At 42.5% G+C, this 23657-nt stretch overlaps 1 protein-coding gene across 2 annotated transcripts in view; it reads right to left on the bottom strand.

Annotated features, from left to right (window-relative positions):
• Nucleotides 1-23657, bottom strand: part of LOC133550069 (tyrosine-protein kinase fyna) — a 98516-nt gene that overhangs the window by 47712 nt on the left and 27147 nt on the right. For both annotated transcript variants that reach the window (XM_061896094.1, XM_061896093.1), the window contains one exon: nucleotides 530-789. In XM_061896094.1, the coding sequence (XP_061752078.1) occupies nucleotides 530-779 (250 nt within the window). In that variant the 5' untranslated portion in view covers nucleotides 780-789. The remainder of the gene's footprint in view (nucleotides 1-529; nucleotides 790-23657) is intronic.

Here is a 23657-nt window from a genome sequence, read left to right as displayed (position 1 = left end):
CCGAACGCCTCCCTAGGGATGTGTTTAGGGCACGTCCAGCTGGTAGGAGGCCACGGGGAAGACCCAGGACACGTTGGAAAGACTATGTCTCCCGGCTGGCCTGGGAACGCCTCGGGATCCCCCGGGAAGAGCTAGACGAAGTGGCTGGGGAAAGGGAAGTCTGGGCTTCCCTGCTTAGGTTGTTGCCCCCGCGACCCGACCTCGGATAAGCGGAAGATGATGGATGGATGGATGGAACTAATTGCATACAATAACCTGCACTTGGGGATAGTTTGATTGGCAACACTAAAATTAGCCCTAGTGTTTGACTGTGAGTGTGAATGATGTCTGTCTATCTGTGTTGGCCCTGTGATGAGACAGCGACATGTCCAGGGTGTACACCGCCTTCCGCCAAAATGCAGCTGAGATAGGCTCCAGCACCCCCCGGGACCCCGAAAGGGACAAGCGGTAGAAAATGGATGGATGGATGCTTATCTTAAAATGGTAGTAAATTAAATTAAAACTGATTTTCCATCGATGGACATCTCACCTGTTCCTCCTCGGGACCGCAGCGTGCCCGACTGCGAGGACGAGTGCACGCCTCCGAAGACGGTGACCCCCTGCGTGGCGGTGCTGTGGAAGTTGTTGTAATTTGGGATGGTAGTGACCCCGAAGTTGGGGGGGTAGTGCTGCGGCGTGGGGTCGGAGCCATAGCGGTAGCCCGAGTTGTGCGAGAGGCCGGCGTCGCGCTCGTCGGTGAGTTTTGCTGCTTCTTTATCCTTACATTGGACGCAGCCCATTCTCTAGGTTCTGTTGGCACACAGAGGGGAAGAAAAGACAGATTGGAATTAGGAGGAGCGAAGGGAGAGGGGGGGGGAATAAAATAATAGCTCAGAAGCCATCTCCAGTGGGGAAATTATGATTCAATGTTCCATTATTTCAGCGCTTCCTCCGAGGCTTGGAGCGAGTCTTCAGAACAATCTTTCAATTAGTCTGAAATTAAACACCATACTTTAAGCTGCACAACTAATTATACAGTAAAACATAATGTGGTGGAGCTCTGCTGTAGCCAACGTAATTCTAAATGCACCATCCCGCAGCAACATTAGGATTGTGCTCGCAACATCCAATGACATCCGAAATAAAAGCTGTGATATTAATTCTACCTTCACAGGGGTTTTGATAGAAAAACTTCATTTCATTTACACTATATAGCGCTTCTAAAGACTCTTACACGTAATCAAAATAAAACATGATTATAATCATAAAAGCACAAACTGTATATATATATATATATATATACATACAAACCCCGTTTCCATATGAGTTGGGAAACCATGTTAAATGTAAATATAAACAGAATACAATGATTTGCAAATCATTTTCAACCCATATTCAGTTGAATATGCTACAAAGACAACATATTTGATGTTCGAACTAGGGATGCACCGAAATGAAAATTTGTGGCCGAAGCCAAATAAAACTTAAACGCTTGGCCGAAGGCCGAATACCAAATACCGAATAATGAATGCAGTTTTAAAAAAAAAAAATTATATTTCATAAATAGCCTAGAATAAATATTTAGACATGTTTTTCAAATAAAGTAATTTTTTATTGAATATTGACATTTTTTTAATATTCCAGTAGCCTTTGCTTTTCAAAAAAAGCACAAAGTTTTTCATTTATATTAGGCCTTCAAACAAAACATGCATTCCAAAAAAAAAAAAGCGCATTTAAGTGGATAAACCCACAACAAATGGAATTATTGTCCTTTTGGCAAAAATCTGCTTAGCCACAGTAGATATGCTAATAATGTAAACAGAAGGCTCAAGTAAATCTCAATTAAGTGTGTGCTTGTAACCTCTTACACTTATACAGGTAGCCTACACAACAGGCTAATAATGTAAACAGAGGCCCCACTAAATCTCAATAAGTGTGTGTTTGTAACCTCATACACTTATACAAGTACACAACATATCCCAACGTCACCGCGTCACTGCACGTTGGTTGATTGCGTCACCGCGTCAAAAAATTGCATCACACGCCACTATTCGGCCTTGTTTTTAACTCATTCCACCGAAGGCCGAATGTGGCTTTTTTTTGCCATATTCGGCCGAATATATTCAGTTACCGATTAATCGGTGCATCCCTAGTTCAAACTGATAAACATTTTTTTTGTTGTTGCAAATAATCATTAACTTTAGAATTTGATGCCAGCAACACGTGACAAAGAAGTTGGGAAAGGTGGCAATAAATACTGATAAAGTTGAGAAATTCTCATCAAACACAAATAAGGAACACCCCACAGGTGTGCAGGCTAATTGGGAACAGGTGGGTGCCATGATTGGGTATAAAAGCAGCTTCCATGAAATGCTAAGTAATTCACAAACAAGGATGGGGTGAGGGTCACCAATTTGTAAGCAAATTGTCAAACAGTTTTAGAACAACATTTCTCAACGAGCTATTGCAAGGAATTAAGGGATTTTACCATCTATGGTCCGTAAAATAATCAAAAAGTTCAGAGAATCTGGATAAATCACTGCACGTAAGCGATGATATTACGGACTTTTGATCCCTCAGGCGGTACTGCAGGAAAAACCGACATCAGTGTGTAAAGGATATCACCACATGGTCTCAGGAATACTTCATAAAACCATTGTCAGTCACTACAGTTGGTTGCTACATCTGTAAGTGCAAATTAAAACTCTACTATGCAAAACCAAACCCATTTATCAACAATATCCAGAAACGCCGCCGGCTTGGCTGGGCCTGAGCTCATCTAAGATGGACTGATGCAAAGTGGAAAGGTGTTCTGTGCTCCAACGAGTCCACATTTCAAGTTATATTTGGAAATAGAGGATGTGGTGTCCTCCAGAACAAAGAGGAAAATAACCATTTCGGATTGTTATAGGCGCAAAGTTCAAAAGCCAGCATCTGTGATGGTATGGGGGTGTATTAGTGCCCAAGGCATGGGTAACTTACACATCTGTGAAGGCACCATTAATGCTGAAAGGTCTATACAGGTTTTGGAGCAACATATGTTGTCATACAAGCAACGTTATCATGGACGCCCCTGCTTATTCCAGCAAGACAAGTGTTACAACAGCGTGGCTTTGTAAATAAAGAGTGCGGGTACTTCCCTGGCCCGCCTGCAGTCCAGACCTGTCTCCCATGGAAAATGTGTGGCGCATTATGAAGCGTATAATACGACAGCGGAGACCCCGGACTGTTGAACGACTGAAGCTCGACATACTACTAGAATGGGAAAGAATTCCACTTTCAAAGCTTCAACAATTAGTTTCCTCAGTTCTCGAACCTTTATTGAGTGTTGTTAAGAGAAAAGGTGATGTAACACAGTGGTGAACATGCCCTTTCCCAACTACTTTGGCAAGTGTTGCAGCCATGAAATTATAAGTTAATTATTATTTCCAATAAAACCAAGTTTATGAGTTTGAACATCAAATATGTTGTCTTTGTAGTGCATTCAATTGAATATGGGTTGAAAAGCATTTACAAATCAGTGTATTCCGTTTATATTTACATCTAACACAATTTCCCAACTCATAAGGAAACGGGGTTTGTAGGTATATATAATATAACATTATGTTTATTGTTTTTGGTTGAATTTTGTGTACAACTACACAGCTTTTGACGTCCAAGGAGCAAAAACACACCTAAGTTCGATATATTGTGGTCCCACATGATGCGATATTCTACATAACCCAATTGTGCCATGGACCACAAATGTTTGCCCGTTTACATCGTGTGGTTTTTCCACCAGAGTCAATCATGTTGTTTTTGGCCAAGTTATTACGTTTTTTTTAGAAACTGATACCTTGATTCTTCATGAAAGTTTACAAAAAAATGAATTTCACCCCATAATGCACCAGGTTTGAACTGTCATGTACAATAACTAAACTTCATACTGAACAAACTTAAGGACAGTAAAATTAGTCTATTACTACTTTCATCCATCCATCCATCCATTTCCTACCGCCTATTCCCTTTTTGGGGTCGCGGGGGGCGCTGGCGCCTATCTCAGCTACAATCGGGCGGAAGGCAGGGTACACCCTGGACAAGTCGCCACCTCATCGCAGGGCCAACACAGATAGAACAGACAACATTCACACTCACATTCACACACTAGGGCCAATTTAGTGTTGCCAATCAACCTATCCCCAGGTGCATGTCTTTGGAAGTGGGAGGAAGCCGGAGTACCCGGAGGGAACCCACGCATTCACGGGGAGAACATGCAAACTCCACACAGAAAGATCCCGAGCCTGGATTTGAACACAGGACTGCAGGAACTTCGTATTGTGAGGCAGACGCACTAACCCCTCTGCCACTACTTTCATAAACAACAAAATGTATCAGGATAATGCATGTATTGTTTTCTTCATTAAACTTGGTTTGGGCCCCCAGCTTACTGAGAGACCCTAACAAGGACAAGTTAGGTGTCAACTTTAGGTGCCGAGCATGCCAAAGGATTGTACAAATTGCTTGGTATGCCCTGTGATCACAAACTAATCAAGACTGAATAATCAGCTCCTCTGCTGGTTCCGGCTGAGTGCACTTCATTTTTCCTTGAGTTATGCAACTTGGTGTGTAATGTGAGAAAATCCAATCCGACTCCGCCATTAAAAGGCCTTTTACAAGCTGTACTTATATCGCTTTATTTTCGAGCAGCACAACCGCAATTGCTAGAAGACGTTACACCCGGCCACGGCATTTACAAGTTTGGCGTGCACTTTAATTTTGTTTCTTTCCCTCCGCAATTAGCCATAGTACCCGGTTCACCAGCCGCCTCGCGAAGGAAGGCCGTGCAGGGCTCGCTAACCCCGTTGCACTGTAATCTACTGTTTTTGCCAATTAAAAAGTGTCTCCCTTAAAAGGGGAACATTATCACAACTTCAGAAGGGTTAAAACCAATAAAAATCAGTTCCCAGTGGCTCATTTTATTTTTCAGAGTTTTTTTCAAAATTTTACCCATCACGGAATATTCCGAAAAACTGCTTCAAAGTGCCTGTTTTTCACCATCGCTATATCCACCCGTCCATTTTCCTGTGACGTCACTGTGTGATGCGAATACAAACAAACATGGCGGATAGAATAGAAAGATATAGCGACATTAGCTCAGATTCAGACTCGGATTTCAGCGGCTTAAGCGATTCAACAGATTACGCATGTATTGAAACGGATGGTTGGAGTGTGGAGGCAGATAGCGAAAACGAAATCGAAGAAGAAACTGAAGCTATTGAGCCCTATCACGACAGACAACGGCAACGAGGACGAATTCTAACCAACGATTGCATCTTTTGACCACTGGTGCAACTTGAATCCGTCGATTGGTGTGTGTTTGTTTGACATTAAATGTGGGTGTAGGGAAAGGCTGGATGCAAATATAGCTACAAATGAGGCATAATGATGCAAAATGTACATACAGCTAGCCTAAATAGCATGTTAGCATCGATTAGCATGCCGTGACCATTGAAATGTCTGATTAGCACGCTCCACGTAAGTCAACTTGAATCCGTCCCTGTTCGTGTTGTTACACCCTCCGACAACACACCGACGAGACATGTCTCCAAGGTACGAAAACAGCTGAAAAAACGGAAAATAACAGAGCTGATTTGACTTGGTGTGTGTAATGTGTTTGAGAAAATGGCGGATTGCTTCCCGTTGTGACATCACGGGTGAAAGGTAATTGCTCCAACAGCGAACAATTGAAAGGCGTTTTAATCGCCAAATTTACCCTTTTAGAGTTCGGAAATCGGTTAAAAAAACATATGGTCTTTTTTCTGCAACATCAAGGTATATATTGACGCTTACATATGTCTGGTGATAATGTTCCCCTTTAAGGACCAAGTTAAACTAACGCACATTAGCCTCGTCTACCTTTTAAGGTGATGCAGATGTCAGTGATGACAGCACAGTTGTATTTCATCAACATTAGCACCTCGTTAAGTTGGGCAACGTGGTTAATTAGTTACAGTTGCAAAGGTTGGAAGGATGCCAACATGAACAACCATTGCATAAAAGGCCACCGTGTCCTATTTTTCAAAAAGAGTAAATATGTTTCCGGTCACTCAATCGTGTATTGGAAGTGTATTGTCCAAAATGTAGCATTGATTATGGAATTTAGACAGTTTAAAAAAGTGTTTACACCCCAATGTGTCGGTAGCTTTAATGCTTATGAACTGTTTTCTCAGAGTGTAACTCAAATCTATCGACTTTTTCACTGTAACTCTGTACTTGTCCAACAATGCATACATCACACGCATAGCAAAAAACAGTTGTCGAAATATAAAACTACATTTTAGGAAGAATACTAAAAAACAGTGAAATTAAAAGGGAATGGCACGTTTTTTGGGGAATTTTGCCTATCGCTCACAATCATTATTAAAGACATGACGACTGATGGATTTTTATAAATGTATTCTATATATGAACTTAGATAACTACTCAGTGGCCTAGTGGTTAGAGTGTCCGCCCTGAGATCAGTAGGTTGGGAGTTCAAAACCCGGCTGAGTCATACCAAAGACTATAACAAATAGGGACCCTGCTTGGCACTCAGCATCAAGGGTTGGAATTGGGGGTTAAATCACCAAATATGATTCCCGGGCGCGGCACCGCTGCTGCCCACTGCTCCCCTCACCTCTCAGGGGGTGAACATGGGGATGGGTCAAATGCAGAGGACAAATTTCACCACACCTAATGTGTGGTACTTTAACTTTTAACTTTAAAAAGTCCACTTATTGCAGAGCCAATGGGAACTCCACTATTTCCCCCATAAAATCCAATATTTAACCATTCAAAAACCGTACACGATACTCTATATACATTTTGTGCCTTGAATATTAACCAAGTATTAATGATATTGTTATTATGAGCGCTAACGCAGACAAACTATTTATAGCGGTGCTGTGATCACTACCGTGTGTCCTTGTGTTTACATCGAGTGGTCTTCTGCTTCCTTGCTCCGTGCAAATTTTATTGTAGATTACAAATTGTGTCTCTCACCTGGGCAGAAGAAGTTTGAGTAGGTATTCCAACAAGTCAGTACACTTTGACAGCCATTTAGAACCCAAAGATGGCCAGAACAACATAAAGACGCTTGGTCCGTTACCCCCCATTTCTTCGTGTGGCTTTAGCTCGGTTGGTAAAGTGGCCGTGCCAGCAACTTGAGGGTTGCAGGTTCGATTCCCGCTTCTGCCAACCTAGTCACTGCCGTTGTGTCCTTGGGCAAGACACTTTACCCACCTGCTCCCAGTGCCACCCACACTGGTTTGAATGTAACTTAGATATTGGGTTTCACTATGTAAAGCGCTTTGAGTCACTAGAGAAAAAGTGCTATATAAATATAATTCACACTAATTCACATTCTTCATCTAAATGGGAACATATGAAGATTCTAGGAGTCGGCAACCTAATGACAGCACAGTAAGTGACATTGAATTATGTTTGTTAGCTCTCATAAAGTCTGCAGTGAGTAATATTCAGAGACGAAGAAAAACGAAGAGCAAACATGATTTTTTTTAAATTAATGCTTAAAATTATCAAAAATACATAAAAATTAAACGTTATTATAAATGTGATTGTTACTACATTACATATATACTTACATCATGGATATAAAACCTTAATGGAGGTGTTTGGATGTTGTTTAAGGGCTTTGAAGGGGGAATTGCACGGCTCCTATAGGCTCCATTCTCAGCAGACTTTTTATTGCATTTATTTAATATTTAAAATGCAAAAAAAAAAATAACATCATTCACCATGTCTTTCATAATGATTGGGTACGATGGGAAAAATTTTTAAAAATTAAGTGCAGTTCCCCTTTAACTAGCTGTATGGACAAATCATTTTACCTGAGAAGACATCCTCAATCAAGATTTGTATATCATTTTGTATTTTAATCTGAAAGCAAGCATTCAACCTGCAATAACAAGATCCTTTTTGATTAGTATACTCTCGGCAGGGTTCATGGGAGTTTGCCCAACCAGTCTACATGTGCTTTGTGGACTTGGAGAAGGCATTCGACCGTGTCCCTCGGGAAGTCCTGTGGGAAGTGCTTAGAGAGTATGGGGTATCGGACTGTGTTATTGTGGCGGTCCGCTCCCTGTACGATCAGTGTCAGAGCCTGGTCCGCATTGCCGGCAGTAAGTCGGACACGTTTCCAGTGAGGGTTGGACTCCGCCAAGGCTGCTCTTTGTCATTGATTCTGTTCATAACTTTTATGGACAGAATTTCTAGGCGCAGTCAAGGCGTTGAAGGGTTACGGTTTGGTGGACGCGGGATTAGGTCTCTGCTTTTTGCAGATGATTTGGTCCTGATGGCTTCATCTGGCCGGCATCTTCAGCTCTCACTGGATCGGTTCGCAGCAGAGTGTGAAGCGACCGGAATTAGAATCAGCACCTCCAAGTCAGAGTCCATGGTTCTCTCCAAGTGCCATCTCCGGGTTGGGGAGGAGACTCTGCCCCAAGGGGAGGAGTTCAAGTACCTAGGAGTCTTGTTCACGAGTGAGGGAAGAGTGGATTGTGGGATCGACAGGCGGATCGGTGCGGCGACTTCCGTAGTGCGGATGTTGTACCGATCCGTTGTGGTGAAGAATGAGCTGAGCCGGAAGGAAAAGCTCTCAATTTACCGGTCGATCTACGTTCCCATCCTCACCTATGGTCATGAGCTTTGGGTCATGACCGAAAGGATAAGATCACGGGTACAAGCGGCCGAAATGAGTTTCCTCCGCCATGTGGCGGGGCTCTCCCTTAGAGATAGGGTGAGAAGCTCTGTCATCCGGAAGGTATTCAAAGTAAAGCCGCTGCTCCTCCACATCGAGAGGAGCCAGATGAGGTGGTTCTGGCATCTGGTCAGGATGTCACCCGAACGCCTCCCGAGGGAGGTGTTTAGGGCACGCCCAACCGGTAGGAGGCCACAGGGAAGACCCAGGACATGTTGGGAAGACTATGTCTCCCGGCTGGCCTGGAAACGCCTCGGGATCCCCCGGGAAGAGCTGGACGAAATGGCTGGGGAGAGGGAAGTCTGGGCTTCCCTGCTTAGGCTGCTGCCCCCGCGACCCAACCTCGGATAAGCGGAAGAAGATGGATGGATATTTGAATAGTTATTTTCTCAATTTTTACACTAATATAGAAAACACTCAATTACCGGTATTAATGCTAAAATTGATATTAGTTAACGACTGAAAATAAATAAATAACTCTTATAACCAGGGACATTTCTAGAAATACAATTTCAAATCTTGGCAAATTGCAAATAATTTGCGGTATAGGAGTAAGAGAGGAGGACACACATATTAGCAACACTAGCACAGCCATGTAAGCTACGTGCTAACACTATGTCTACGTTTTAACAACACCATCCTGCTAGGTTAGCCTCGTCACTGAAGAAAAACAGACTGAGCTTACAGCTTTAAAGTTTGTAGCTGACAGGCAGGTAGTTGGCAGAGCTCTGGCTTTATTTTAAGATGCGTAGCAAAGCCTGCTTTCAACTTTACAAAGCTGTCCTTCAGGAAGTGTTGGGTGTATACACAGCAGCTCACTCAAACAGAGGAAGCGTCTTAAATTCTTGTTTTTGGATTTATTTGTTGGCGAAGCTACCCGTCTCTAACTTTCCCACCAAGCCCCCTTTCCTAAATGAGCTACACTCCCTGGCATGTCGTGGATGACACTGGAGCCTGGGAGTTACAAGCAAAGCAACGCAGTGTGTGACTGGATTCCTTCAGCCCCGTTTAGCATTTACAAGCGAAAACAGCCCAAACGCCTCCACGGCTTGGCTCCACGAACAGCCCTGGGGACTGCAAGAGGGTAACAACACAACAAAGCTGGCTGCATTTCACAACGTACTGGAAGACACAACACACACAAGACCCTGAATTTCACAACAACGTGTCAGAAAAAAGGGGAAAAAAAACATGTTATTTTGGTTTTAGTCCTATGTGATGACTTTATTTTGACTCCTAAATTACTGAAGATTATTACAAGCAATTAAAGTGCATTAAAAAATTCCAAATGTAAATTAAAGGCCTACTGAAACCCACTACTACCGACCACGCAGTCTGATAGTTTATATATCAATGATGAAATATTATCAATCAATCAATCAATGTTTATTTATATAGCCCCAAATCACAAATGTCTCAAAGGACTGCACAAATCATTACGACTACAACATCCTCGGAAGAACCCACAAAAGGGCAAGGAAAACTCACACCCAGTGGGCAGGGAGAATTCACATCCAGTGGGACGCCAGTGACAATGCTGACTATGAGAAACCTTGGAGAGGACCTCAGATGTGGGCAACCCCCCCCCTCTAAGGGACCGAAAGCAATGGATGTCGAGCGGGTCTAACATGATACTGTGAAAGTTCAATCCATAGTGGCTCCAACACAGCCGCGAGAGTTCAGTTCAAGCGGATCAAAGACAGCAGCGAGAGTCCCGTCCACAGGAGACCATCTCAAGCGGAGGCGGATCAGCAGCATTAACATTGCAACACATGCCAATACGGCCTTTTTAGTTTACTAAATTACAATTTTCGGCGGAGTTTCCAGTTGAAAACGTCGCGGAATGATGACGCGTGTTTGTGACGTTATTGGTTGGAGGGGACATATTAGCCCAGCACCACTTATGGCTAAAAGTCGTCTCTTTTCATGGTGCAATTACACAGTATTTTGGACATCTGTGTTTCTGAATCTTTTGCAATTTGTTCAATTAATAATGGAGAAGTCAAAGTAGAAAGATGGAGGTGGGCAGCTTTAGCCTTTAGCCACACAAACACACGGTGTTTCCTTGTTTAAAATTCCCGCAGGTGAAGCTTTACTATGGATCAGAGCGGTCAAGCGAACATGGTTCCCGACCACTTGTCAACCGGCAGGTTTCAATGAGAAAATTGTGGTAAAACTGGAGATCAGCAAAGCTTCTGTCCTGCTGCAGCTTCGTGACTTCTCTCAGAGACTGGCGTCAACACACCCGTGGACACACCCCTCCGACTATCAGGTACTATTTAACTCACTAAAACACTAGCAACACAATAGAAATATAAGACATTTCCCAGAATTATCCTAGAAAATGTGTCTAAAAACATCTGAATCGCTCCCAATGCAATTGCCTTTTTTTTTTTTACTTTTTTTTTTCTTTTCTTTTCTAGTCCTTCACTCAAAATTTCCTTATCCACAAATCTTTCATCCTCGCTCAAATTAATGGGGACATTTTCGCTTTCTCAGTCCGAATACCTCTTACTGCTTAAGGCTCACATTATTAACAATGTGAGGATGTGAGGAGCCCTCACAACGGTGACGTCATCGTCTGCTACTTCCGGTACAGGCAAGGCTTTTTTATTAGCGACCAAAAGTTGCGAACTTTATCGTTGATGTTCTCTACTAAATCTTTTCACCAAAAATATGGCAGTATCGCGAAATGATCAAGTATGACACATAGAATGGACTTACTATCCCCGTTTGAATAAGAAAATCTCATTTCAGTAGGTCTTTGCAACTTTAACGAGGCTGACTCTGCAGAGGACAAATAGTAATCACAACAGCAGGCAGCAACAGGTAATCCTCCTTGACATTTGTATATTCATTTAAACAGCACAATAAGCGACCTCAAAATACCTCCAAGTCTCAAATTTCCATTAAGAAACACAAAAGTTTGAAGATCTCAAAACGCTAAATGGTTATCAAAACTTGACTTTCAGCTAGCATATTTTGTTCTTCCACCAAAATATGAACTATAGGCAAGCTGTATGTACATATTGCATCATTATGCCTCTTGTGTAGGAATATTATAGCTCATTTAATTTCCTTTAAGTCCTCTTAATTGGATTTATATTTGCATGTCTCATGACACATTATCAATCAATCAATCAATCAATCAATCAATGTTTACTTATATAGCCCTAAATCACTAGTGTCTCAAAGGGCTGCACAAACCACTACGACATCCTCGGTAGGCCCACATAAGGGCAAGGAAAACTCACACCCAGTGGGACGTCGGTGACAATGATGACTATGAGAACCTTGGAGAGGAGGAAAGCAATGGATGTCGAGCGGGTCCAACATGATACTGTGAAAGTTCAATCCATAATGGATCCAACACAGTCGCGAGAGTCCAGTCCAAAGCGGATCCAACACAGCAGCGAGAGTCCCGTTCACAGCGGAGCCAGCAGGAAACCATCCCAAGCGGAGGCGGATCAGCAGCGCAGAGATGTCCCCAGCCGATACACAGGCGAGCAGTATATGGCCACCGGATCGGACCGGACCCACTCCACTAGGGAGAGTGGGACATAGAAGAAAAAGAAAAGAAACGGCAGATCAACTGGTCTAAAAAGGGAGTCTATTTAAAGGCTAGAGTATACAAATGAGTTTTAAGGTGAGACTTAAATGCTTCTACCGAGGTGGCATCTCGAACTGTTACTGGGAGGGTATTCCAGAGTACTGGAGCCCGAACGGAAAACGCTCTATAGCCCGCAGACTTTTTTTGGGCTTTGGGAATCGCTAATAAGCCGGAGTACTTTGAACGCAGATTTCTTGACGGGACATATGGTACAATACAATCGGCAAGATAGGATGGAGCTAGACCGTGTAGTATTTTATACGTAAGTAGTAAAACCTTAAAGTCACATCTTAAGTGCACAGGAAGCCAGTGCAGGTGAGCCAGTACAGGCGTAATGTGATCAAACTTTCTTGTTCTTGTCAAAAGTCTAGCAGCCGCATTTTGTACCAACTGTAATCTTTTAATGCTAGACATGGGGAGACCCGAAAATAATACGTTACAGTAGTTGAGGCGAGACGTAACAAACGCATGTATCTGTATGTAATATTGGCAACATATCTAATAGCTGTTTGTGTGCCGATAGACCACAGCAAGCATTACCCAGCTTGCAAATATTGTTATGAATCTATTAAAAGAAAGCCTGCCATTTCCTTAAACTTGAACACACACATCTATATCTTTGGCCATTCTAAGCCAATAATTATCTCACCGTCTGAAAAGGCTCAATTTTACTAGTGATTTTGAATGTTGTAAAAAAATGTGTAGAATAAATATAACATTTCTGTCAACAAAGATTTGCCTCAGCCTATGACACATCTTTTTGATAGTAGGCTAATACAGCTAATAGAGACACTTACATAATGTTGTGTCTTTATTATAACACTTGTACAAAGCTTTTGATTTTGTTCGGCTACAGACAGATTATGTGTTTGTATTTTAGGTCCAATATGGCTCTTTCAACATTTTGGTTTGCCAACCCCTAATTAAGGCTGGGCGATATGGCCTTTTTTTAATATCTCGATATTTTAATCCATCCATCCATCCATTTTCTACCGCTTTTTCCCTTATGGGGTCGCGGGGGGCGCTGGCGCCTATCTCAGCTACAATCGGGCGGAAGGCAGGGTACACCCTGGACAAGTCGCCACCTCATCGCAGGGCCAACACATATAGACAGACAACATTCACACTCACATTCACACACTAAGGCCAATTTAGTGTTGCCAATCAACCTATCCCCAGGTGCATGTCTTTGGAAGTGGGAGGAAGCCGGGGTACCCGGAGGGAACCCACGCATTCACACAGAAAAGATCCCGAGCCCGGATTTGAACCCAGGATTGCAGGACCTTCGTATTGTGAGGCAGACGCACTAACCCCTCTGCCACCGTGAAGCCCCCCATATCGCGATATACCACGATATTTTGCCTTGGTCTTGAATGAACACTTGATACATATAATCACAGCAGTATGATGATTCTATGTGTCTACATTAAACATTCTTGTTAATACTGCATTATTATATGCTCATTTTAAACTTTCATGCAGAGAAGGAAATCACAATTAAGTCAATTGACCAAAACTGTATTCATTAAACAGTTATTAAGCAATGGCACAAACGTTCATGTCATTTCCAAATCAGAAAGTGCAAGATTGTCAGAGACATTTTAAGTGTCAAATAAAAATGAGCTGCATGATGGGAAATCAAATAGTGTTCGTCCTTCGCTATGTGGTAGGTTCCTACGGACGTAATTAAATTCTGTTGTTGACTATTTTTTTCATACGGTGTTGATCTGGAAATGTTTGCCTTGGCATTTTGATGGTGTGGGCGTGTGGCACCGACCGGAGATGTTGAAATGCGGAGTAATCACTCTTCATTCTCTAGCACAGGGGTCGGGAACCTTTTTGGCTGAGAGAGCCAAGAATCCAAATGTTTTAAAATGTATTTCCGTAAGAGCCATATAATATTTTTTTCAACACTGAACACAACTAAATGCGTGCATTTTAAGTAAGACCAACATTTCTAAAGTATAATAGGTCTCTTATTCTTTGTAATAACACTGTTATTCTGAATCTAACTGTGGAGGGGGCATGGCCTGCGGGCCTGCAGCGAGGTGGGATGTTGCCAGGATCGGCCTCGAAATCAGCGACAGGTGCGTAGAGGCCCACCTGGGCCTTGTTATCTAATCACCTGTTGCTCTGTTTATAAGCAGCAGCCAGGAGGAGTGACGGGGTTGGGGCTGGAGCCAGAGCGCGAGCGAGAACGAAAGAGGAAAAGACAATTGCTGGAAAGAAACTGAGAGACTTATTGAAAAATAAAACAATATTATAACCCTGAAACAGGCTCTTATGTCGGTGCTTGGTGGTCTGAAAAACCCCCAGGAGGGCAAGCCCTACACTAACCAATAATAAATGAATAACTTCTTACCATTAACGCAACTTCTTGAACTGGTGCGGTAGAAAACGGATGGATGGATTAAAAATGCATGAGAATGTTTTATATTTTGAACTTTTTTTTTAACACTGTGATTACATGTGGAATTATTCATTACTTATCGTGCTACGCAATGTCAGCTCAGATTTATCCGAAAGCCGGATGCAGTCATCAAAAGAGCCACATCTGGCTCTAGAGCCATAAGTTCCCTACCCCTGCTCTAGCAGATGACTTTTCAAATGATGCTACATATTAGCAGTAATGCTATTTTTTTGTAGCAACGCTTTTGGCCAACACTTGACAAATTATGGTTGTCTGTTCGACATATTCCCGCTTGAAGCCAGACCACCGACAGACGATGGACCCCCTGCTGTTTTTCTTGGGAATTAATTCTTCCTTCATTCGCACCTTCTTTCTCTCGTATTACCACTCGCACGGCTCCGCTAGCATCACAGCTAACGTTACCCATGCTGCTACCTCTGTGCTCCGTGAGGGCGTATACGTATGTGACGTATGACTTGACGGTATGTGATGTGTGTAAGGTGCGCTTGCTTGTCTGTGAGAAGGAGACACAGGAAAGAGTGAGAAGGGCCTGTAGTGTAATGCCCGCAGCGAAAAGCAAATGCGTGAGAACCTATACTCGAATATCACGACATAGTCATTTTCTATATCGCACAGAGACAAACCCGCGATATATCGTGTATATCGATATATCGCCCAGCCCTACCCCTAATCTAGCGTAGTGTCAATATCATGAAGGTGGACGCACTAAGTTTATGTTACACAACTATTTTTTTTTTTTTGTCCTGTCCGGCTACTCCGGAAAATCATATTGTTGCTGTAGATGCCCGTATTTGCTGTACAGATTTACTCAACCAAAGAGAAGTGTGGGCAACGTTCCCTCTAAGGTACGCGCCTGTGCAATTGCACACTGCTCACGGCAAATCTAAGCCGTGCACAAAATCAAATAAAAAAAGATAAGCGCATAACAGTGTGCACACATATAAAAAATTGGGGGGAAAATTGAGTGTGGGATACTTCTCTTGTTATGTATTCGACATTATTCAATGAATGTATATTAATGTTTGGCGTAGCAGGACCAAAGCAGGAGGGAATAGAAAGAGAAAAGTAGGAAAACAGAGGGGGAAATTGTGGAGACAAGGGGGATAAGACATGAAGACAACAATAACTTTGGACTGGACTCTCGCGACTGTGTTGGATCCATCATGGATTGAACTTTCACAGTATCATGTTAGACCCGCTCGACATCCATTGCTTTCCTCCTCTCCAAGGTTCTCATAGTCATCATTGTCACCGACGTCCCACTGCGTGTGAGTTTTCCTTGCCCTTATGTGGGCCTACCGAGGATGGCGTAGTGGTTTGTGCAGCCCTTTGAGACACTAGTGATTTAGGGCTATATAAGTAGACATTGATTGATTGATTGAATGATTGATAACAGCAACAGAACGGCATCAGCAAATATAATATATACAAATATGATACGAAAAGTGATAGCAAAGAAGCAGTTAATGAAGTAAATACCATATTTTTCGGACTATACAATTTAAATTTTGGATTAGATTTAGATGTATTGGTCCCCGTGGGGAAATTCATTTTCACTGCCATACATTTAAACATATAGACATTGCACATCACAAAACGAAAATAACAAAAAGACATCATACATGACCAACACATTTACAGGCTTTATCAGACGGGTCGGCCAGGCCTGCAGGCCAATCATGATGTTTCCAACCCCATGCTTGACAGTAGGTATGGTATTCTTAGGATGCAACTGAGTATTTTTCTTCCTCCAAACACGACGAGTTTAGTTTATACCAAAAAGCTCTATTTTGGTTTCATCTGACCACATGACATTCTCTCAATCCTCTGCTGTATCATCCATGTATCCATTTTGGTATAAACTCAACTTGTCGTATTTGGAGGAAGAAGAATACAGAGTTGCATCCCAAGAACACCATACCTACTGTGAAGCATGAAGGTGGAAACATCATGCTTTGGGGCGGTTTTTCTGCTAAGGGGACAGGACGATTGATCCGTGTTAAGGAAAGAATGAATGGGGCCATGTATCGTGAGATTTTGAGCCAAAACCTCCTTCCATCAGTGAGAGCTTTGAATGGTTAACCAAATACTTATTTTCCACCAAAATTTACAAATAAATTCTTTAAAATTCCTACAATGTGAATTCCTGGATTTTTTTTTCACATTCTGTCTCTCACAGTTTAAGTGTACCTATGATGAAAATTACAGACCTCTGTCATCATTTTAAGTGGGAGAACTTGCACAACCGGTGGCTGACTAAATACTTTTTTGCCCCACTGTGTATGTGAGAACCGCATGCAGCGCAGACAAATGCGATCTCTGAACGTCCTCCTTTTGCTTCTTTTTATCATAGAAAAATGTCCCTGTGGTAAAAAGTTACATTTAGAGTCTGATTTCCAGAAACTATGCAAATAACTATAGCTTGCTGCCGCCAAGCTGTGGCAGAGCGACAGCCAAGGCAATAAGAGTAAACAGATGGCAGGAAAGACAAAGTGCAATGAGTTTGATAGGTGAGAAATCAGACGTGCTGGCATCTATTGGTTTAGTCTTAGCCTGCGGGAAACTGTTGTCAAAGCTGTTGCCATTCGATGCAATCTATTCATTTTTTTTACAGACTATTTTTTATTTTCACGGCAATAGAAAATATGGAACAAAGTGTGTCACTTGACAGCTCAATACGGAACACATACTTTTGTTTTTTAATGCGGGACAATTCTGTTTCTCAAGGGATTGTTAGCGACCCTTTATATAGTTAAAGTCCCAATGATTGTCACACACACACTAGGCGCAGTGAAATTATCCTCTGCATTTGACCCATCCCTACAGGGGAGCAGTGAAGAGCAGCGGTGGCCGCGCCCGGGAATCATTTGGTGATTTAACCCCCAATTCCAACCATTTGCTGCTGAGTGCCAAGCAGGGAGGTAATGGGTCCCATTTTATAGTCTTTGGTATGACTCGGCCGGGGTTTGAACTCACAATCTACCGATCACAGGGCGGACACTCTAACCACTAGGCCACTGACCAGGTTCCTGACCTCCTCTCTGAAGGCTGTCTCATCTCAAAGTGTGACGAGATCCGGGAGTTGGCAGACTGGTGCTCAGAGAACAACCTCGCTCTGAACACCAAGAAAACCAAGGAGATCGTCGTCGACTTCAGGAAACACAGCACTGACCCAGTCCCCCTCAACATCAAGGGTGAGTGTGTGGAGAGGGTCCACACCTTCCGGTTTCTTGGGGTCCTTATCTCTGACAACATCGCTTGGTCAGACAACACTACTGCCATCACTAAGAAGGCTCAGCAGCAGCTGCACTTCCTGAGAGTCCTCAAGAAGTACAACCTGGACTCCAACCTGCTGCTGACCTTCTACCGCTCATCCATCGGGAGCATGCTGACATACTGCATCACAGCATGGTACGGCAGCTGCACCCTTGCAGACAGGGAGAGGCTCCAGAGAGTGGTAAAGGTATAACACATGGTATAACATTGTGTTGCATAGAAGCTAATTTTTTGTACAAGGCAGTAAATTAAATTTGTAGGTTGGGCTAAAATGATTTTGAATACAGATGTTCTTAAAGTTTTACAATTATTAGGCAACAAATCAATGGCAAAGACGGTTTGCTTAATGGCGGCCATGTTTTTCAACCAATCTTGCTCAAATTATCCACACTTGCTCATGTCAGTCTAAAGTTCCGGTGGATGTTTTTAGGGGTGCTAGATAAAATGGATTGACATCTGAATAAGGATTTTTTTTAATTTTTTTTTTACAGAGTAGAATAGTACTTTGTCTTTGCACTTGCAATCAAATTAGTTTTCAGTAGAACCTGTCCAAGAACAGACATACCGTAAAAAGAGGTAGACAGATCAAGAAGACTACCTGGCAGCGTCACGTAAAGTACTCAAATTGATCATCATTTCGCCTTGCAGAGCAAAAAGCTTCTCCGAGATGTAATCCAGGTTGCGGTTCAATTCAAAAATTGTCAGATTCTGAGTGCTCACAGCTCTGCCCAAACCATCCATTACAATAGGCAGATGATACATAACATATGTTAGCATGCTGCCTTACTAGCTGCCAGCAAAAGATGGCTAATAGTGGATTAAGTCTTGCTAAGTTTAGAGCAGGGGTGTCAAACAGATCCGGCCCGCGAACAGGTTTTATCCGACTCGCGAAATGAGTTTGCCAAGTATTAAAACGAGCTGCTTTTTTTAACAAAATAAACTGCTGTTCTAAATGTGTCCACTGGGTGTCACAATAGCAATTCTGTTTGGCCAGCAAACTGTTTATACCGAGGACAAACAAGAGGTACACAGTAAAGGGTGACTGTGGCTCCTCCTCCGCAACCCACATGAAACTTGCCGTTTTAGGTCTTCTGGTTCGAACATATCGACATTTGGCACCCTTACTCCCCCAAAATGTCTCTGTCAAACACGAGAAAAGTGAACTTAACCCTTTTGATACGTGGACATGACAAAGGAGGTATTTCATACCTCGAAGAGTTTACATGTTGTGTTTTTTGTTTATTCCCAAAAAGACTGACTTAATCCTGGCTTTGTTGATCCACTGAGACAAAGTCTGAACCCATTGCGTTTTAGACACTGGACCCATTTCCTCAGAATTTTCAACAAACTTGAAGGGTTTTGTCAAGAGGATTATTTGTGATTAGTGCGTTTTTAGAATGTGCTTATTCTGTTTTTGGCCAAAGTAAAACATAGAAAACAACCAGGAGTTGTCTTTATTTTAAAGTTATCGTGCAATTATTTCACCATTTGGGAATAGATTTTCCTCCATTCGCACCCTGAGCTAAAATGAGTTCGACACACCTGCTTTAAAGGCCTACTGAAATGAGATTTTCTTATTTAAACGGGGATAGCAGGTCCAATCTACAGTATGTGTCATACTTGATCATTTCGCGATGTTGCCATATTTTTGCTGAAAGGATTTAGTAGAGAACATCGACGATAAAGTTCGCAACTTTTGGTTGCTAATAGAAAAGCCTTGCCTGTACCGGAAGTAGCAGACGATGACGTCACCCGTTGAGGGCTCCTCACATCCTCACATTGTTTTTAATGGGAGCCTCCAACAAAAAGAGCTATTCGGACCAAGAAAACGACAATTTCCCCATTAATTTGAGCGAGGATGAAAGATTTGTGTTTGAGGATATTGATAGCGACGGACTACAAAAAAAAAAAAAAAAAAATCAAGTTAAAAAAAAACGCGATTGCATTGGGACGGATTCAAATGTTTTTAGAGACATTTACTAAGATCATTCTGGGAAATCCCTTATCTTTCTATTGTGTTGCTAGTGTTTTAGTGAGTTTAATAGTACATGATAGTCGGAAGGGTGTGTCCATGGGTGTCTTAAGGCCAGGGTCTGATGGAAGTCGACGACAGCTGTATGGACGGCACAAGCTTAGCTGATCTCCGGTAAGTGGCGACTTTTTACCACAATTTTCTCACCGAAAACTGCTTGTTGACATTTGGTCGTGATCCATGTTCGCTTGACCGCTCTGATCCATAGGAAAGCTTCACCTCCGGGAATTTTAAACAAGGAATCACCGTGTGTTTGTGTGGCTAAAGGCTAAAACTTCCCAACTCCATCTTTCTACTTTGACTTCTCCATTATTAATTGAACAAATTGCAAAAGATTCAGCAACACAGATGTCCAAAATACTGTGTAATTATGCGATTAAAGCGGACAACTTTTAGCTGTGTGTGTGCGCAGCGCTAATATTTTCTTACAGTCCGTGACGTCACGCGTACACGTCATCATTCCGCGACGTTTCAACAAGAAACTCCCGGGAAATTTAAAATTGCAATTTATTAAACTAAAAAGGCCGTATTGGCATGTGTTGCAATGTTAATATTTCATCATTGATATATAAACTATCAGACTGCGTGGTGGGTAGTAGTGGCTTTCAGTAGGCCTTTAAAGTCTTGTTGCCACTTATAAGATAAACTAGCAAATAAATGTCCAGTGCCTGATGGAGTTACAAACTTCTTACAGGACAAATAAAACTATCTTTACTTTTCAACGTAAGAAGAATTAAAACACTTAGTTCCATGCTACATACAAATAAGTCTGGAGTGCATGTGTATTAAGGGTCCGGGTTGTCAGGTTGAGGGGACTGGTATTGATTATTTGTATTTTCCAGACGCAAAACTTTAGACATTGAAACTTTTCCATAATATTATTTCTAAACCTTATGTGGAAATAGTATCAGTATATCCCTAAAATAACTTTGAAACCATGCCAAAGGATCTGAATTAGTGGGGATTTTACCTTATAATGCTGCCAATGGAGGATAAGAAAAAAAAAATCATCTTGCTCGTGGAATAAAGTAGAAGGCTGTGGTGGGACCACCAAAGCTTTTAATGGGTCCAAAACCATCCCGCATCACAGAATACGATCCAGCTCGTCCTGTTTGGCCTCGCGTACGCTTTGTAAACATTTGCATATGAATCACGTCTGTGTGGGCTTGTGACTGCAACTGAACGAGCAGCGAGGCGTCTTTGGACAGTTTCTTTTAAGGGGATTAACAGATTTATGGTGTTGCGCTCGACTGACAGCAACAAGCAGTGCACTCTGCACACTTGCAGCTCATTAATATTATAAAAAGTCGTTGACGGAGATTATTTTCTTAATGAAATCAAACAATGGATGTCCGCTAACTTTTTGCAACTCAACGCCAAAAAAACAGAAATGCTGATTATCGGTCCTGCTAGACACCGACCTCTATTTAATAATACAACTCTAACATTTGACAACCAAACAATTAAACAAGGCGACACGGTAAAGAATCTGGGTGTTATCTTTGACCCAACTCTCTCCTTTGAGTCACACATTAAAAGCGTTACTAAAACGGCCTTCTTTCATCTCCGTAATATCGCTAAAATTCGCTCCATTCTGTCCACTAAAGACACTGAGATCATTATCCATGCGTTTGTTACGTCTCGTCTCGATTACTGTAACGTATTATTTTTGGGTCTCCCCATGTCTAGCATTAAAAGATTACAGTTGGTACAAAATGCGGCTGCTAGACTTTTGACAAGAACAAGAAAGTTTGATCATATTACGCCTGTACTGGCTCACCTGCACTGGCTTCCTGTGCACTTAAGATGTGACTTTAAGGATTTACTACTTACGTATAAAATACTACACGGTTTAGCTCCATCCTATCTTGCCGATTGTATTGTACCATATGTCCCGGCAAGAAATCTGCGTTCAAAGGACTCCGGCTTATTAGTGATTCCCAAAACCCCAAAAAAATCTGCGGGCTATAGAGCGTTTTCATTTCAGGCTCCAGTACTCTGGAATGCCCTCCCGGTAACAGTTCGAGATGCTACCTCAGTAGAAGCATTTAAGTCTCACCTTAAAACTCATTTGTATACTTTAGCCTTTAAATAGACTCCCTTTTTAGACCAGTTGATCTCCCGTTTCTTTTCTTTTTCTCCTATGTCCCACTCTCCTTTGTGGAGGAGGTCCGGTCCGATCCGGTGGCCATGGATGACGTACCGGCTGTCCAGAGTCGGGACCCAGGATGGACCGCTTGCCTGTGTATCGGCTTGGGACATCTCTGCGCTGCTGATCCGCCTCCGCTTGGAATATTTTCCTGCTGGCTCCGCTGTGAACGGGACTCTCGCTGCTGTGTTGGATCCGCTTTAGACTGGACTCTTGCGACTGTGTTGGATCCATTATGGATTGAACTTTCACAGTATCATGTTAGACCCGCTCGACATCCATTGCTTTCCTCCTCTCCAAGGTTCTCATAGTCATCATTGTCACCGACGTCCCACTGGGTGTGAGTTTTCCTTGCCCTTATGTGGGCCTACCGAGGATGTCGTAGTGGTTTGTGCAGCCCTTTGAGACACTATTGATTTAGGGCTATATAAGTAAACATTGATTGATTGATTGATTGATATTTAGTTTATCTCTGCAAGGCTTTGAGAACCGAATGGTGACTATTGTCTCAATTACACGCCTGAGCCTACCGTGTGTGTAAACATGTCAGGAAGAAGCCGTGCGACTGGATTTTGGGTGAGAGATACACATAGTGCCGCACGCTGACTGAGACGCCACCGTAAAAATCATCATCGCTTTAATAAAAAAGCAGACGATAGCATTTTAGCCGCAGGGCGCGTCAACACCGCAGAGTAGTATCGCATGACCACCCCGGCCCTCGAGAACACAAGTCACGCCATTCTAAGGCCTCAGAGAGATCAGCGCTTTCGTGACAAGGACCCTGTAACATCAAGGCCGGGTTGAAGCACTACCGACGCGCGGTGGCAGACACGAGTGGGAAGGCTGTAACCCTGAGGCGCTAGCACATGGTCGCTTTGCATGGTTCTTGATCTCGTCAGGATGCAGCCAGAAACAATACCAAGACTTCAGTTTGGGTTTAAAATGTCGTTTTGTACATTGGTTCACATTAAAACAGCACAAAAAGAGCGTCAAAACATCAACCTTGACTCATCACGGTCAAGTCAATACAGATCCTTTAAAGGCCTACTGAAACCCACTACTACCGACCACGCAGTCTGATAGTTTATATATCAATGATGAAATATTAAAGGAGAACATTATCACAATTTCAAAAGGGTTAAAAACAATAAAAATCAGTTCCCAGTGGTATGTTGTATATATTGAATTTTTTTTCAAAATTTTACAGGTCTCCGAATATCCCTAAAAAAAGCTTTAAAGTGCTTGATTTTCGCTATTTGCGATGCCACTATCCATTTCCCTGTGACGTCACACAGTGCTGCCAATGTAAACAAACAATGGGAATAGCACAGCAAGATATAGCGACATTAGCTCGGATTTAGACTCGGATTTCAGCGCCTTAAGCGATTCAACAGATTATGCATGTATTGAAACAGATGGTTGGAGTATGAAAGTATTGAAGAA

Source organism: Nerophis ophidion, linkage group LG03 (genome assembly GCF_033978795.1).
Source record: "Nerophis ophidion isolate RoL-2023_Sa linkage group LG03, RoL_Noph_v1.0, whole genome shotgun sequence".
NCBI classification, from domain to species: domain Eukaryota; kingdom Metazoa; phylum Chordata; class Actinopteri; order Syngnathiformes; family Syngnathidae; genus Nerophis; species Nerophis ophidion.
Note: the sequence above shows the minus strand (reverse complement) of the source record. Positions and strands in the feature narration are given on the sequence as shown.